This window comes from Thermobia domestica, chromosome 11 (genome assembly GCF_964235325.1).
Source record: "Thermobia domestica chromosome 11, izTheDome1.hap1.1, whole genome shotgun sequence".
In the NCBI taxonomy this organism is placed as follows: domain Eukaryota; kingdom Metazoa; phylum Arthropoda; class Insecta; order Zygentoma; family Lepismatidae; genus Thermobia; species Thermobia domestica.
In genome coordinates, this window is record NC_137464.1 from 126942251 (window position 1) to 126961537 (window position 19287).

Genomic DNA, 19287 nt, shown 5'->3' on the forward strand with positions numbered 1-19287 from the left:
CCGCAAGGTTGGTAACTTTCTACTTCTGATCCCGACATAATTTCCCCCGTCTGTCCTGATTTCCTCATAGGTCTGCATTCTCAAAGAATGCTAAAATACTGATTCACAAGTTCCTGTTTTGGTCGTCAATAAGGAAGATATAATTTGCTGAGCCGCATATTTTCCGTGTTATTAGTTTGATGTCGCACACATGCCTTTTGCTTAAACGTCAGAATTACTGCCAGGTTTTGCCCCGCATGTGTGGTCAATCTCCGGACATGTTTTGCTGAGCACCGAATATGGTGTTTGTTTCCATCATGAGTATGGGAGGTGCTTATTTGGACACCATCATCCCATATTTGGAATTAAGAGGAGAATAGAGGCGGAGTTTCAACGAAACTCCGGAAATGGAAGACTAACAAAACCATGAGGAGGTGGGACATTCGGAGTCTTGGCGATCAGCTTGCTTGGAAGACAACGCGTGCTCAAAGAGGGTCCTTTCTATTCATCACATGACGAGACTACTTCTGATACCAAAAGTAAAGTACCAATACAACAATCAGGAACGCCTACACCAAATGCATCTTTAAATACGTTACAAAGATAATTCTTGTCTTATCCTCTCCCTCCTAATTTGCCGTGCCAAATATTCAAAATTAATTCGAGTAGTGTTTTATTTCTTAACTTTACAAAGACAAGCTATATTCCTATAGTTATGTGAAGGTATGGTAATTTATTAGATTTTCGGTCCAAATTTATTAGATTTGAGTCTTGTTGTTGCATTTATTTAGTAGAAAAAGGTAACGCTACCATTTCATCTGAACCGATAAATGGTAACGTTTCATGGTGGAATGCTTGGTAGCGTCTTCTGTTGCTGCTTCTCCTTCTTCCTTTTCATCTGCTTCGGTTTTTCCCTAAACGCTAGGCCTGGTGTGTGGCCTTCTTCATCTCCAATACGATCTCCTCTGGATCAGGAGCACGGGGAAGAATCACAATCTGGGTACTTTTTCTCGAAGATTTCTCTGCTCTGTTTAACTACATACTCGAAATCCAGATCAAGATCAGGTCCTGAACACAAATACATGTTGGATGGAACATTGGAGAGAGATCACAGTTGGAAGTTTCTGGACAATTGAAGTAGAGAGACTGCAGCACTCGTGGCTTCTGAAGATCAGGGTTGAAGTCTCTTGGTTGAGGTTGTTTGTCTCCAGCCTCTTGAATGGTCTTTCCTGGGGATACTGTCTGTGTGGATTGGTCGCCAGTCTCTATTAGAACGTCTGTCTCCTCATTCCCATCGAGGCACAACAAACTTTCCACAGCCAATTTCAAATCTTCCTTTGCATTCATCTGTTGCTTGCATGTCATGTGGACAACGTGAAGGCCTGCAGGACAAGCATTTGAAGAGGGCGCTAATTCTATTACAGTCACTGGTTTACTAACACCATCTATCGGTGGGAAGTGGGAACTCTAGCAAAGTAAGCTGTTTCTTTTCGGATGTCATAATTGATCTGTCTGTAATAAAGGTACCCCTTGAAATGCCTCCACTTAAAGCTGATTGTAAATATTGCAATGGAGCATAACCAACCCTAGAACAAGAAATTCACATTTCTGTCTTCGTTTTTCTGATATAATATCCTGACATCTGGGTCCTTCACCAGTGGTCAACGACTCTGCACCGCGCTTCAAGTGATACAGACCACCAAACACAGCACACAACCTGCAGAAACACTGTGAAATTTCGCCACTTCCGTAATTGGGCACCAAGAGAGATGTATTTCCATAACTTCCAAGGCTGTTAAGAAACCTCTGCATTCGAATCACTCCTTCCATACACGGAGTGATGTCTTTAGCCATAGCTATTGCGTACAAAACATAATGAATCAAGTTTGGAGTCAACTTCTTTGATTTCAAAATTCCAAGGAACTCTTCGAAGTTTAACCTTCAAACTCATCCGGATGCTTATCATATTCCATACAATAAGTAAGAAGTTTCATCAGCATTCGATTCTCAACGACAGACACATGTTTGGTGCTGAAGACATCAGCGCGTGAACAGGGAACAGGAACCAACTGGTTTTCTAGCCACGTGTGTACATGGGTCACGCTGCGGAACTCGGCGTATCGAGCAATGTTTGGTGAAACCAGTAATTCCACTAAAAAGCCCCGGGTAAACAGTAACTTTGGCGCTAGATTTAAATTGAACTTCCTGTATTCGCCTTTGATGAGGGTCTGACTCCATTTCCTCGGAGGTTTTACTGGTTCTACTTTCTTGTCTTTTTCTTCCTTCTCAGCATCTCCTCCTCCTGCTTTCTTCTTAGTCTCTTCTGATTCTCCAGTTGCTTCAGCCTCCTGTGACTCTCCACTACTTTCTTCCTCAGCAGCTGAGACCTCAGACGATTCACTTAATCCCCTCCTTCCGCTGGCTCCTTCTTACGCTGCCCTTCTACACCAGCACTGTCCGTCTGCGTAGATTAATCAGGATTGGCTGTCGAGTCTTCAACCTCATCAGGTATATACCAGGATTCTTCAATGTTTGAAACAGTTGAAAATTGGTTTCCTGCAGCTACATATGTTTCTCCATCCTTGAGAACAGGTATTTAAAGATGCATTTGGTGTAGGCGTTCCTGATTGTTGTATTGGTACTTTACTTTTGGTATCAGAAGAAGTCTCGTCGTGTGATGAATAGAAAGGACCCTCTTTGAGCACGCGTTGTCTTCCAAGCAAGCTGATCGCCAAGACCCCGAATGTCCCACCTCCTCATGGTTTTCTTAGTCTTTCATTTCCGAGGTTTCGTTGAAACTCCGCCTCTATTCTCCTCTTAATTCCAAATATGGGATGATGGTGTCCAAATAAGCACCTCCCATACTCATGATGGAAACAAACACCATCTTCGGTACTCAGCAAAACATGTCCGGAGATTGACCACACATGCGGGGCAAAACCTGGCAGTAATTCTGACGTTTAAGCAAAAGGCATGTGTGCGACATCAAACTAATAACACGGAAAATATGCGGCTCAGCAAATTATATCTTCCTTATTGACGACCAAAACAGGAACTTGTGAATCAGTATTTCAGCATTCTTTGAGAATGCAGACCTATGAAGAAATCAGGACAGACGGGGGAAATTATGACGGGATCAGAAGTAGAAAGTGACCAATCTTGCGGAAGTTTAGGTAGGGAAGAGAATTTGCCTTATATGCCAGCATTTGTTGTTAACAGAAAAAAAAAGAAAGTTACAGTATGCTCTCAGAGCCTCAAGACAATAGTAGAATAACAAAAATAAATCAAGAAATCTTCTTTTTCCAGATGTATCGCCGAGAATCGAATCCAGGACCTCCAAGACGGGTTACGGAACACTATTTTAATCCATTCTAGCTGCATGACCTGCGCACCTGAGCATCCTAGGCTTGGTAAATAGTAAATGATAACAGTGTTTTGTAAATGGTATAAAATATGCAGTTGCTCGTTATGACGTTTCCAATATTTTCCTTTCTCGTTACTTTTGGGTTCGAATATTCGTCTCAGGATTTTATTCTCAAATACTTTCATCTACGTTCTTCTCTCAGAATAAGTGAACATACAATGCTCAACAACCTAGTAGAGATGAATTCATCCGTTTTATCATTTTATTTTTCATCGATTTAAAGAACAGACCTATTAACTAAGCCACAAAGAAAGTGCACGCCAATTTTAGTTTAAATTGAGTGTTTTGCAGAAGTAACCGCGGAACAAACGTATGGAACGGTAAAAGCTTGTGCATACCTTCTTCTAATTCTCCCCATTTTCCTAGAAAACTCAAGAAAGCCAACAACCTTATATATTTTTAAAAAAAAAATTCAAAGTATTTGTATTAATATGAATGTTTGATTACACATCAATAGTGCCATACACAGTAAAATCAAACTTTTTTTCTTTTTTGGCTCATATTTACCAAACAATTACCAATTCTTAGCAATTTTTAAGCCAAAGGAAATCTTGCGCATTAACTTTAATGAAAATCAAAATTTTTAACGGGTTATACTTAAATATATTCTTGAATCTAGGGTGCACTCACCCTTCTCTTGATTGATGTTAATTTTGTACATTATACTCTATTAGGGAGCCTGAAACAAAGTATATGCTATATTTTATTTAAATTATGCGTACTTATCAAGGAAAGTTATCGTTTAACACGTTTTATAAGCGGATGAATTCATCGCCTTGCCTGTGACTAATTCCAACCACAAGCATAACTCTTAGGTCTCAGAAAGCCATAAATAAATAAATAAATAAGCTTTATTTCGTGAAACTCGGAGATTCTTGACGAAATACATTTTTAAAAATGAAGGAAATTCGTTCCTTTGTTCTTGATGGATTTCAATTCCAAAGACACTGAGAAAAATCCGTTATCTGGACAGCGGTATATTGTATAAATATGTAGAACCCTTATGTTTACTACACAAATCAGTACGGAGCATACGTTATCCATAAGCTAATTTACATATGCACAGCCCTTAGATGTTACATCATGCCGTTGCAAGATGTCTGATATCTAACAGTCTTCCGTGTATTTCATACGTCAGCTATATGTTACATATGTCTATCTGTATGTGAGATCTTGTCCACCTATATACAGTTGTTTCGTTCGTACGGAAAGTGCGTTTATTCGGAACACTTATACGGAAAGTACGTATAAAACATACTTTTTAAGTCATACGTTTGCTGAATGTTAAGTCCAAAAACTACAGGATTTACACATGTAACTTACGTTTTTACGTACACCATACACTTTTTTCTCAGTGCAACCGAGAAGATTGCGAAATACCGAAGAAACTATATGTCGTATTGCATAAAAATCTAATATTTATGGAAGATACGGAACCTGTTAAGTTGGAGGATAAATCTCTCTTTTTGTCATTAACTGATCTTAGCTGCAAGAAGTGGAGATAATTGGGAAGATTTTTTAAAATTGATTTTGATAAATTGTGTATATATACACGAATATTGTACCAAAGTCGAATTTTTATAACGAAAAATATAGTTGAAAATCTTACCAGTTTCGTTAAAGTCTATGCAGAAACTTTTTAATATTTGCTTTAGTAGTAGTATTAAATTATTAAGAATATTTGTATTACTGTAAACAACAGATGACAGTAAACAATAGATCTGCTATTGTATTCTTTTACATAACCAACAAAAATCTATTCCAATAAAATAAAAAACTATTAATTTTTACTAGCAATGAACAACATACTTTTTGCGCCATAAAAATTCGTTTTTCTCTATTTCTCAAAAATCATCATGATGATGATAGGTATTCTGCTAGTGTTGGCAGGTCACTTGCCGCAACTGAGAAGCTTCCATGCTTCACGGTCTTCCGCTAACCTCTTTCTCTTCACGTACGATTTTTCTGTTTTGATATCGTCCGTCAAGTGTAGTCTCTTCCGTCCTTCTCCTTCTCTTTCCTGCCACCATACCGTCTAGTACGTCCTTCATGATACAGTGCCCTATTAGCCAATGTTCCGACAAGCTTATCTTCCTCTTCTTAATAATGTCTGTAAAATTGTTCTTTTCTCCCCCACCATTTCTAACTAGGGATGTGCTTGTACCTGAACCCACAAAGTTTGGGTGCTTTATATATTTCCTAAAAGCCTGGGTCAAGGTAAGATTAAAACTGGTTACCAAAATTGGGGAGGTTTCATGCATTTTGCTTGGGGGCAGCACTTTACTCATTTTTAATAAGATCTTTAAGCCTGTCTATAAAGTTCGTTGCAACCCCGAAAAATCTGAAACGGTGATACATATGAAAACAGAAAAACATGTCTTTCATCATTTCAAAAGTACAACGTATCAAAGTAAAATAAATTGCCCCAGGGTCCCCCGCAGAGTCCCAGAGCGAAATTAAACTACCGCTAATTTTAGTTTTTCTGTAATACCTTCAAAACAAATAGAAATATTCGAAAAGCAGAAACTTAGTGAACAAGACAATACAATTTTGCATGTGATCCTTTACCACAATTCACCTATCTGCTTTTGCTATGCTGATATTTACAGAATCCGCAAAATATGCTAAATATATCTAAAGTTGCAAATCGAAAGCAGATAGATGAGTTGTGATAATGGTATCACATGCAAAATCGTATAGTCTAGTTTACTACGTTTCTGCTTTACGAATATTTTTATTTGTTTTGAAGATATTACAGAAAAACACTAAAATAAGCGGTAGTTTAATTTCGCTGTAGTGAAGACCCTTAATATCCATGTTTCTGAGCCATACAAGCCACACGAAGTCTTTTTTCTTAACTCTTTATTCAAGGTCCCACAAAATAGTATTTTTTTTCTTCCTAAAGGCATCCTCGCCATTCCTATCCTTACTTTTGTCTCTCGTTCACACTTCATATCATTACTAATAATACTACCCAGGTATCGGAAACTAGTCACCTGTTCAATTTCTCTCCCACTTCTATATTTGATACCGACCTCTTCATTCCGATCACCATGGCTTTTGTCTTTCTAACATTTATTTTTCATCTCACATTCTTTACAGCCCTCCCTCAAGTTTTCTAACATCTGGTTGATTTTCTCTTGAGATTCTCTAACGAGCAACATATCTGCAAACTATACGTCTAATCATTCTATCTCCTACTGAAATGCTGTCTTCATGATGTAGGCTAGGAGAGAGGCAGCATCCCTGTCGAACTCCCCTTCCAGTTGCATTTTCCTCTGTTATTTCCTCCCCTATTCTAACACTTACTTGTTGGTTCATATACAAGGTTCTCAAAAATTATCCATTACAATTCATTTTCAAGTCTCACTTTGTTCAGCTCCATGTAATCTTCCGATGGCTGTATGTTGCATCTTGGGAGAATATAATATGTTAACAAAAATAAAGTTCAGGAGTTAATTATCAGCTATATCTCATTAAGCATATTGTTTATTGTCGTCTTTCTAGTGTTATAATTAAAGCCTTGGTGATGATATACTTTAGCATCAGCTTCGTCTGAATAGTTGACGTAGTTATCATATATAATTTCTTTTAGGTAAACAAGAGAAATAGTTTTTCTCGATTTTATCTTAAACTACACACGAAGATCTATACTTGCCCATATCAGATCAGTAAGGTCTAATCATTGTTGGGTGTCTCATCTTTAGACTTTTTTTCGTCAAACAAATGTTGTAGAATTATACCCCTATTTATCGCCTTATTCTTGACTTTAACCCCGGATAAAAATATCCCAAAACTAATAAAAATAGGATATTTTATTGCTGCTAGAACAGTCAAGCAGCTACATAAATGCTTGTTGAGTTGAATGGCAGAAGTTTTCTTCCATTCACTTCAGTTAAATTAGTTTCAATTTTTGTAAGAGTAATTTAACACAATGAAGGCACAAAATAAATCAATAGCAGAAACATATAGAATGATCCAATCGATCACTCGTAATAAATTAACAATAATTAATAAATTTCCACATCTTGCATATGCTAAAATAGGTTCCCGTGCGTTTTAAATAGAATTTAAATAAGTTTCACTATTTCGGATTTAGGGGCTGGGCAAAATTATCCATAGACTTAAGAGTTTCATGTTTTTTATTTGTATACAATTTATTAAAAAACATGTGATTCTCAAATCCAGTGGGAAGGATTGTTCCCTGTCCTCAACAAATGACATCCTGGATTTAAAATTCCAAAAATTACTGCCCTTGAAAACTAATTTATATTGCGTGATAAAGAATATGTATTTAAGGAATTATAAATACAAAATTAAACTTGATAAATTTTCTATAAATCACAAACAGTGCCTTATTGCATACCTATTGTTTATAATTTTTATGGGACTGCTGGGTGTTTGTTCATGTTTATTGATTAAAAATTTTAATTTGTAATTAGGTAATATCAAATATGTTTATATCTTTCAGTGTGGTGAAGAAAATATTTATTTTTTTATCAATAATATCACAATAATAAACTCTTTTGTGCTAAGTTAGGTAGAAACTGCACTTTTTAGTGCTTGCCTAGCAACAAATACACTACTAGTTAGCAATGCATATCTGGAGTGCTAAATTTTTCAAGTTAAGTGAAATATTAGAGATTACAGTAGACAGTTTTTCTGCAGGATGATGGCGATATGCTACAAATGTAACGGAAGCTTTAAAAACATTGCCATATAATTATTACAACAATGCATGTCATTAATTCTAGATAAAGTGAGTAATTAAACTACAGCAACGTTAGCAGAGCTTTGGAATTGTGTATATGCTGTAGAGATGGAATTGTGTGTCTGCTATAGAGGTGACAGTCTGTGATACCAAGGATCTGATGCTGTAAAGTTCTTTTCTGAATGTCTCTGACCTTGTCACTTGTTTAGCAACTACAAAGAACCGGATAATGCACATTCTCTGCAGCAATTGTTCTCTTCTCTTGTTTCGGGACAGGTCGCCTGGAGAGTAAATGTCTCGTTATGCGGTGCACAGCTGAATACAGACGCTCTGTGTGCTACTGATAAAGCACTCGTCTGCAGCAAAAGAGATCTCTATTTGACACTTGATATACTCGCTCATATATATGTAGGTATATATAATATACATAAAGTATTGAGGCGGCTAAAACTAAAATCTTTTTTCTAGTAGTTAGTAACACAGTAATTTCCAATATAGTACTTCTGTTCCATGAAAGACGTGCATAAAATACAAATTCTCAAGCTTAATATAACCCACTATTAATAGTGAAACAACTTTACTTTCTGGTCATTCGCCATGCTCAAACAGATATTTATAAACACTGTTCTTGAAATTTGTTCAAGAGAATTGAAGATTAACTCTAACTTGTTTGTAAGTAAAGATTATCGTGACTATTACAGTAAAGTATGTTTCGTAATTTTGTAAATACAACGTGAAGGAATACTTTGTATATAACCCAGTATACTTTGTACAATCCAGTTGATTGAAGGAATTATCCGTGTTGTATTGGATTCGACTTTAGCGCTTCTTTGAGCACGAGGCTATACGAGACGTGGACCTCAGTTAATGTGGGATCCGAATTACATGAACTTCCACTTAGGATCAAACTCGGGTTTCCCGCACCGAAGGCGCATACGCTAACCATGTAACCACCTGCGCTTATCCGAAACTGAGTGGTTCAAGGTCTGTTTACAACTACAAAAAATCTTAATTGAATTTATTCATCACAATATTTAGGTTAATAAATTCATTTAAAATAATATTAAATACTGAAAATACTTTTAAACATTTAAAAGATGTGAAACAATTCTTCTATTCTAAATGAAAAAATAAATCTTTGAATTTTATGTCCGACGTTTATGTCCTGTAGACTAAAGGAGGCGGATGAATAATGAAAGTGAATGACTATGAAAGGAATTGATGGAATGAGAATGTAGGAGTAAATGACAGAACACTAAGAAAATAAACAGACACAATGTTGTCCATCACAAACTTAAATTGTTTAAGATCAATCCATGGACTCGTCGCACCAGAGGCAGTGCTTTACAATTGAGCATTATGCCTTCACTCTTTAATTGTAACTAATATCGTCATCTCACAAGCCGACATTCCACTGGATTAATACAGAATTTCTATCTATATATACATATGTGCTATTTACTGCTTTTATTCGGTTATTTTTAAAATTAATCTAAACTGACCAAATTATAGTTTAAAATTTTGAATTGGTAAACCCATTCTCAATTCGTAAATATGTGTAACAAGAAAAGCTACGTTAGAATAAAATCCACGTTGTTCAAATATACGTTATGTAACGTATTCTTATATTTAATTTCGAAAAAATATACTGAAAATGTTTCGTTTTCCTTTCATTCGTTCTATGCTATCTATGTCAACTAGCCGAGTAGCTAGCATAATGCTTTCTCCGTGTGTAGTCACAGATTCTTGTGCGCCACATTTGGTTAGGATCACATCTTATAAACTACCTGTAGAACATAGAGTTGTGTTGAAATGCAAAATGTTGATTAATTTTTACATTTCCTAACATGTTGTCAGTAGGAAATGTGATCCCGACGTACATCTCACTTTGTGCCGTTGCAAAATCCTAATATTACTAGATTCATAATTCCTGGATTTCGAGGTTATTTAACAGTCTAATAATTGGAATATCGATGAACATTGTCTCATAGAAACTATTTCAGATAATTTATTGTTTATTTTCTCAGAAAAAAAGAAGGAAAATGGGATTCCATTTAGTTACGGTACACTGTTTATTAGCGATCTTTTTCAGCGAAAGGTTATAGAACTACAGTTTAAAGATCCAGTTCGAATCACCGTAATGCATTCAAATGCTTTCCCCACCGAAAATCGAACTCAGAGTCAAACACGGGAATCGAATAGTCTTGTCACAGTGTAAGTGGTCAAGGATGTACTATGGCGTGGGCCCGGATTGTAGAAATTTGAACTAATTAAAGAATTGGTTACTGTATTTATTTGTGAAGTATAAACAAAATCTTAGGACTGCTTTTGAGAAAATTGACGGTTTCAATATCTGATTACCAGTGTGAAGGTAATCACAGCTCTCACTTTTCGGCATAAAGAGATACAAACCCTCCCTTAATCCTATAAAAACCTTATTTTATTTTTAAAAAATGGTCTTGAAACAACGTGTTTTTGGTTCTTTGTACATGTGAACTGGCGGGACAACGGATGGAAGCCAAGAAACCACATTTTCGCCCTGTAAAAGCAGCAAAACGTGGAAATTTGTTGATTTAAATAAAATCTACTAGATTTATATCAGTTTATATAGTCGCTCGAATGAAAGAAGAAAATCATCTCAGTTTCCTCAACATAACAAGTGCTTCTGCGTGAAACTGATTTATTTGTTTGATTTGAGCTTTATGTGTGATTTCAACGCGTCAACTATATTAATTTCAGACCTTGGTACTTGGTACTCTTTGGATGGTACTTTGGAGCTTTAACTTGAAAATGTGAACACAACTCCGAGGGAGCTACCGATCCTGATAGTTTTGCTTATAATTACACATTATGATATTAGTAATTTCAGTGATCCTTCTTAGTTGAATCGATTAATCGCTGCCCAAGAAGAATTATAGGCAAAGAACATGAAATTCAAGTTAATATATTTGTTTAAAGTCTTTACTTATGTATGTGTGTGAAAATTGTTAGGGTAGAATTATTTGTTGTATTTTAGTGTAGACCCTACCGGTTCAATCGGAATCTTGGTGTACATTTTTGACGCAGAACAGAAACGAATTGTTATGCTAATGTATTTAGACAATGTTACAATACCAACAAAGATAATGCAAAGAGATGCACATATTATATTAAATGGGCCCTTCTATGACATGCGTCAAAAATACTGTTAGCAATAGTTTATAAAAGTATTTTAAAAAATAGAATCTAGACAATTACCAATTTAGCTTCAGATCAGGGAAAGGAACGAGGGAAGCAATACTGGCACTACGTCCAATTTTTGAAAGAAGATTAGAAGTATACAGGAAAACATATATAATATTTATTGACCTAGGGAAAGCGTTTGATATGGTGGATTGGAAGTTAATGTCCAAGGCAATGTACAAAGTGGGGCTGGTCTGAAAGGATATGCGAATAATTTTGAATATATACAAAAGTACTGAATTGGATATTAATGGCACCAAGAAAGAAGTTAAAATTAGAGAAAGTGTAAGACAGGGATGCCCTCTGTCGCTTACTTATGTAATACGTTCATTGCAGAGGCAATAACCAAAATGAAAGAAAAGACTAAAGGAATCACATGTAGTGGCATATATTGCACTGTATGAGATTTGCCGATGATATTACTATGATGGTAAGCTTGAAAAAGGATGTAAATAAAATCCTTACATATTAAATCATGAAATAACGAATCTCAAACAAAAAATAAATACCATGAAGACCAAAGACATCGTTATAGACAAAACGAGAAGTAGAGGAAGGACTAACATAAAAAAAGCAAAGATTGACTCGAGGTAGTGGCCAAATTTTGCTAGCTCGGTAGTAATATAGAAATAGTAGATGTCATAGCGAAATCAAACGGATAGCGCTGGCCAGGGAACGCATTCCAAAATAAAACGAACCTTTTTATAATCAAGCACTCTAACATCCACGGCAAAAAGAAATTTCTAAAAAGCTTTGTGTGTAGTGTTTCGACATATGTGTGTGAGACTTGGACATTAGCAAAACTGGATAAAGCTTGACTCGAGGCAACGGAAATGTGGTTATGGAGGAGGATTACAGCAGGCCGGTAGCCAGCTCAAAAATGTAGGGGGGGGGAGCTGAAGTTTCGGAGGGCCCGATCCAACCATGTTATGGTACATTTGCAAGCCTACCGTGAAAATTTTAGGGGGGCCCAGCCCCTCCTAGACCCCCTGAATACGGGCCTGGATTACAGGAAGTAGTTGAATTGACAGGAAGAGCAATAAGTAAGTACTGCTAGAAGTAACTGAGGGAAGACAACTACTTAAAGTAATAAAAGTATGCAATGCAAAATTATGTGGACACTTACTCAGAATGATGACACCCAGGACACTTACTCGGTCGTTCTCTTCTTCGGAACATTTTCAGACACAAGATCGTGGGAAAGAAGCCGAGAACATCCGAGGACAACAGAGAACATCCTATTTAAAACATGATCAATGATATGGGGTTTTCTTTCTATACATAGATGATAGCCGCAGACAACAAGAAGCTGTGGCTGTTAAGACAAAGTTTAGCGTTTTGAAGAAGAAGAAGAGAGAGAGATGTATTTAGAGACAAGAGATAGCAAGTTCTTTTATTTAGTTTTCGCACATCAAAATGTTCTATAACACTTGGTTATTTCCACTGCATGTAGTGTTCAAATTCTTTCCAACTATAGTATTTCCGCTGGATTGCTTGTGTCACACTCTAATCACACACACTGTCTGGGGAAATAACGTTGCGAATAAATATTTCTGTGATCGTACATATTTTTTTGAACGTGCTTATGATGTAAGGCACGTTCTGGCTTGGGTGTTCGATATTGAAGAACGCGCAGTTATAAGGAGAGGCTATACATAGATTGTAGAAGCGGCAACCCACAAAGCATTTGTGTGGTACGGGTCACATGCAAGTCAAGGCTGAGTTCGAATTGAGAAATGTGCGCAGGTACTCTTCTATACTTCTCATTTTAGATTACAAAATAAATGTTCTGTCTTGCAGAAGAGATTTATTTTGTTGATATGGTTTACTTTGTATCTACTTTAGTTTTGTATTCTCACAACTATAAGACAAAATATACATTAGATAGTAGAGATGCAAGGGCTCGAAAAAAAAAACCGGTCTTTTTGAAAAAAAAAAACTCGGTTCTTTCTGCTTCGCTTTTTTGCTTGGAAAATGTTGGGCTTTTTTGAAAATTTTGCTTTAAACTTATAAAGCAGACTTTGTTTCGCTTCTCTACAACAAAAAGCTCATTTAATCAGTGGTTGATGCAGATAATAATATGAAACTTCGAAAATAAACCATTAATTTCAAAACTTTTTTTTTTAATTCTTAACATATTTACATTATGAATTCCAAAGGATTAACCAATATCTTATATATAAAAGAGAACGCACAAATCCTTTGTTACCTCATCACGCTAATACGGCTGAACCAATTTCTTTTATTTTTGGGGGGTTATTAGGATTTGGACCCTAGATGGTTTTTATCATATCACTTTAATTTTTAATTACCAGTGTCTTGAGATAATTGACCATTCAAGTGTCCATAACGTACAAATCCTTTGTTAGTTCATCATAGGTAAAAATAAACGTATTTATATGCAACCCGCATGACCGTGTCACTCGGCGGGTTAACATAAATGACAGGCGATATAATGTTAACATTTACTGCAATCTACTATGGTTTTTATCATATCACTTGAAAGCGAAAAAGTAAAAATTATCTAAGTAACAAAGTTTATTGCGTTCCGGGGTGACCGCAGCGAAGCGGGGCGGGTTAACATAAATGACAGGCGATATAATGTTAACATTTACTGCAATCTTCTATGGTTTTTATCATATCACTTGAAAGCGAAAAAGTAAAAATTATCTAAGTAACAAAGTTTATTGCGTTCCGGGGTGACCGCAGCGAAGCGGGGTGAACGCTGCTAGTATGTAATAATATTTTAACCTCTTATATACAATAACTACTTTTAAAAATGATACACAAATAACTAGCAAAATTGTATGTAGTATTTTTATTTCAAAATATCACACACCCTCTTTTTGAAGCAAAATAAAGAAAAACATGAGAGAAATCTGCACATCAAGAGCTTCGTTTCGGGTGGTTCTGTACATTCTTGAAATCTTTCAATTAAGTTTTAACTTTCATATACATTGTATGAATATTTCGAACAAATTATTCACTGATTGATCACATACGTAATAATCTGTTACCACCTATCACGTGCTTCGGATCTGCAAAATCGGTAAAGCTCCAAATTCTGTAATGCACTGACTTTCCTTAAGCTTGTTCAGAATCGGAAAAGTATCGAATTTTCTGTTCATGGATCATATACGTAATAGACGGTTCATCTGAGCGTATGGTTTCTTAGGCTGTAGAATATATAACCACCATCACGATTTACCCAGTCCTGAAGGTTTCTGAATTTTTAACAAGAAAATTCAACATATCGTTACGATATTACCCAGTACATCAACTGTTTATTGATTTTAGGAAGGCTTACAACTCGGTTAGGAGGGAAACATATTCTTACAGAATTTGGAATACCGAAAAAGCTAGATTTATTAAGTGTTTAAATGAATCCCAGACTAAAGTCCGAGTAGAAAAATGCGAGCTTCCACATCGAGATTGGCCTGAAACAAGGATATGCGTTATCACCGTTATTATTCAGCTTTGTTCCGGAGTACGCTATAAGAAAAATAAAAAATAGGAACCAAGGCCTAGAGTTGAATGGTATTCATCAGGTTATGATGTATGATGATGTAAATCTGATAGGAGAACAATCGAAAGAAATGCAGAGTCCTTATTAAACGCTTGCAGTGACATGAGTAAAGCAGAGAAATCTAAATACAAGGAAGTTCACAAGGAACGTAATACGGTAAATTATGAGTGCGTTAAAATATCAATACTTTCGACACAGTGGGTACTTTCAAATATTTTGGAGCAGTATTACCAGACCAAAGTCATAACCACAAAGAAATTAAATGTCGACTGGAATCAAGAAATTCTTGTTATTATTCAGTTCAAAATAGTTTGTCGTCGCGAATTATGTCAAGTAATTTAAAGCTTAAAATGCATAAAATGATAATCATGCCTGTTATGCTTTATGGTTGTGAAACATGGTCGCTTACGCTGAGGGAAGAACTATGCAGACTGAAATTATTTTAGAATAAAATTCTGAGACGAATATTTCGACCCTAGAGGAACGGGAATGGGGAATGGCGGAAACTTCATAAGGAGGAACTACATAATTTATACGGTTTATCAAACATCGTTAGAGTCATCAAGTCTAGGAGGCTCAGTTGGGCAGGTCATGTAGCCAGAATGGAAGAAAGTAGGAATGCTTTCAAAGTTTTAACTGGAAATCCAATAGGGAAACGCTCATTAGGAAAGCCTAGGCCCAGATGGGAGGACAATATTAAGGTGGATCTAGCAGAAATAGGAATACAGAGTAGAAACTGGACTGAATTGGATAAGGACAGAAGTCAATGGAAAGCTTTTGTGGCCATAGAGAAAGAGAGAGAGAGAATACATTTAAGTTAAGCACAACTGCATAACAAACATGAGTGGTTAGCTTTCGCGCTTCTATCGTGAAGTCCAAGATTCAACCCCGCATTCGACCATTTTGACAAAAGTTTTTCTTAATTCCATCTGTGAATGTAGAGATAGTCTTGGCCGACTTCCTTTCTAATCGTTTTTAAATCTTTGTTATTATTAATTAACAGCAGTGATGATTTGCGAAGAGGGTTAGGGTGGGTATGTCTTTGGGCTTAAAGCCTCTACCCCGAAATTACGGAATTTCTAAAACAAACTAAATATTAGTTTTGCCTTTACTCATAAACTTCAAGCTGTCCTCAAATAAAAAAATTTGGAATTTTTATCAAAAGTAAGGATTAATAAGAAAAGCCCCTCCCAAAATACTTTTCTAAATCCGCCACGGATTATCAGTATAAAATGGTCTTCAAGGTTGTATCAGGAAGATTATAGCTGAATATACAAACGAAACGAAACATTTGTTATGCCTGTACTCATAAATTTAAGCTCCTTTTAAATAAAAGTTAGGAATTTTTAGAAAAACCAAACATTATTCAGAAAAACCCCTCTCAAATATTTTTTCTAAATCCGGTACTGATTATTTCTATCAAGTGGTATTCAAGGTTATGTCCGGAAGATTATTGTTCAATCATTGCACAGCTACAATATAACGGAAATGTGGAAGTACGCTCTGACAGATATATTGAAAAACGTACGCTCTGATGGATATATTGAAAAACATAAATTTTATTATGTGCTAGAAGCTAGAGTACTAAGCTCTAAGTGAAACACGGATGACTAAAAAGAAATGATCTAGAGAAGAAAAAAATGTCTATAATTCAGAAGTTAAAATAAAGTTAAATAGCTTCTAAAATTGCCCTCAAACACTACGTACTTTATGTTTACTTTAATTCATAAACCATGTGCTCCATCCATCATGATGGTGAGTTCCAGAGCGAAATATGGCATTTAGGTCATGGAATCTTATTTAATTTTAGAGTATACTATAAGAAAGTTATTTAAACAGAAAAATCATGAAAATGAAAAAAGCCAAAATTTCCAAAATTCTCGTTTCCCCCCGCCCAAAAAGAGCCGGGTTTTTATGTGCAAAAAACCATCGATTCAAAAAAGCCGGCTTTTTTTTTTTTTACCTCTCTATTAGTTAATAAATAGTTCTGAAATTGTAATATAGTATATTGAAAATATAGAATTAATAAAATGTACTATGCTAATTCCGATAACTTATAAAAATGTGTAGAAATATGTTTTGCTTTATATGCAGTTTGAATTTGTACTTACGTGTTTATTTACACTCAGTCTCATATATTTTATTCGTCATTGTTTTGGCAGAAATCGTAAACTTTCTAAATTTGGGTTTCTTAGTGCATTCAGCAAACAGCGCTAGAACAGTGAAATTATATGCAGGAGTAAGAATATAACATAAGACTAGTAAGAACGAAAAACGTGTATTGGTATTCATTAAAATTGCCAAATCGTTTTTATCTAAAGTACGGTTTCAAACTTTAGAATAGCTGTATCTTACAATCTTCTTCTTTTTTTTTTAATTAGTGACCTGTCAAAACAATATGCGGTTTCATAACTTTTAGTTTTCTAAATTTAAATGTTTGAATAATAAATAAATAATTCATTCAATACTTATAGTAACTGGGTCATAATTTTTAGATTATATGAAGATCGAATTAGTTCAGTTGAGAATGTAAGATATTCACTACCCTTGGGATAATTTTTAAATAGAAAAATCAAATGAAGGACGATAAGCTATTTAATTCTATGACTTAATACAACAAAGATGACTTTTCAGGTTTCTCATATCCTTGTCAAACCAATCCACGCTGAATAATAATAATAACAATAATAATAATAATAATAATAATAATAATAATAATAATAATAATAATAATAATAATAATAATAATAATAATAATAATGTGTTTTCTCCGCTTCTTGTCTAAGCAGGTGATGCAATGGTATAAGGGCCAACCAAATATATTACTGTTTTTTTGCTTTTTCCTATTTTTTGTCTGGCCTTTGAAGAGAACTTTTTTTTTTAACAATTCTGCATGTGGCCAGTATTACGTTCTTAAATATCCTCTTTATGATTTTTTTCTTTAATTTCAATTATTTCAGGTGCCTTTTACATTTTTGACCACTACGATATCCGATATTAGTATCGACATTTTTTCATATTTTTCGGATCTCATTGTTCTTTTATGTTTTGGCCCAGTTGTTTGTATTTTTTTTTTCATTTTTTTTTCTATATGTCTTCTGCAAGTTGTTGTCTTTGTTGTTGTGATATCTATTAAGTGTACCTCTTTCTGTTTGCTAATCACTGTGATGTCCACCCTGTTATGTTGTATTCTTTACCGGTTAGTATTGTTGTGTCCCATTAGAGTTCGTGTTTGTTTCTCGTATAGCCTCCGGTTAGTATTTGTAATACGATACCATCCTCTCGGTAACATTTTCTGTTTCATTGTTATTTCTGCAATGATTTTTCCCACTTTGTCCTGTCTTACCTTGTACTTACAGTTAATTTGTGTCATCGTTTCACCTCCACTTGTGATATCATTGCGCATCCGATTTTTATATGTTGTACGTGTTATTATTATTATTATTATTATTATTATTATTATTATTATTATTATTATTATTATTATTATTATTATTATTATGAGGGATCATTAATTACAGAAATGTATGCATTCTTAATCTATATATACTAAGAATGTATACAAAATAAATGCTTCTATTAAAGCTACTTTTCAACATAGCCACCAAGTCTTTCAACACATTTCTCAAATCATGACAAATTTCAAATATTTTGCTTATACAAGTGTGTCATTTCGCAGTATAGCCATCTACACACAACGAACTTGACTTTCTTATCGGAATTAAAATGTTTGCCGACCAAGAATTTCTTCATCGGATGACAAAGATGATATCTAAAGGTGTGAGATCAGGACTGTGTGGAGCGTTGTGGAGCACTTCTACACAAACTTCCAGAGTTTCTTACGAACAGATGGAGCAACGAGGGTAAGGGAGCGTGCATTATCATGAAAGAGATCGTCATTTACAGCTACTGTTAGGATATTTTTCAGGAAGCGCACAGTGCAACTTTATTCCTGTTGTTTCACATGTTGATACGATGTGCATTCAGAGTAGCCCCGATTCGCCAAGCTCAAACACTAGAGCTCCTTGCTGGTCTCAGAATATGGTCACTTGAGTCTTCTTTTTTTTTTCAGATTGAGTCGGCTTGAATTTCTTCTTTGGGGAACCTTTGTATTACCACTCCATGGATCTAACTTTGTTTCAGGTGAAATGGGTTCGTTACCTACAATGATACCAAGGATTAGTTACTTGCAACGATATTTTCCAGGAAAGCATATCCTTCAGCGTACTTTACCAGATTCCAGGCATGACATCATTTGTTTTCTTTTACGGACGTCTGTGAGATTCTTTAGCATCCTCCGAGCACCCACTTCACGAAATTTTAGTTTGTCGTGCACCAGATCATACATTGCGCCATACGAAATGTTACATATGTTCGTCAATATTCGAAGATGGATTAATTTGTCATTACGAATTGCCTCTTAAA

General features: G+C 35.3%; 2 protein-coding genes across 3 annotated transcripts in view; one reads left to right on the forward strand and one right to left on the reverse strand.

Annotated features, from left to right (window-relative positions):
* The window catches only part of LOC145664431 (uncharacterized), a 1424688-nt gene that overhangs the window by 857154 nt on the left and 548247 nt on the right, over nt 1-19287 (forward strand). The gene's annotated exons all lie outside the window — the stretch shown is intronic.
* LOC145664429 (rab proteins geranylgeranyltransferase component A 1-like) lies at nt 821-4064 on the reverse strand. Its single transcript, XM_081731110.1, is given in 9 exon segments — nt 821-930; nt 933-967; nt 969-1083; nt 1086-1143; nt 1255-1437; nt 1439-1560; nt 1563-1916; nt 1919-2359; nt 4034-4064. Coding segments are annotated over 9 exon segments (1449 nt in total).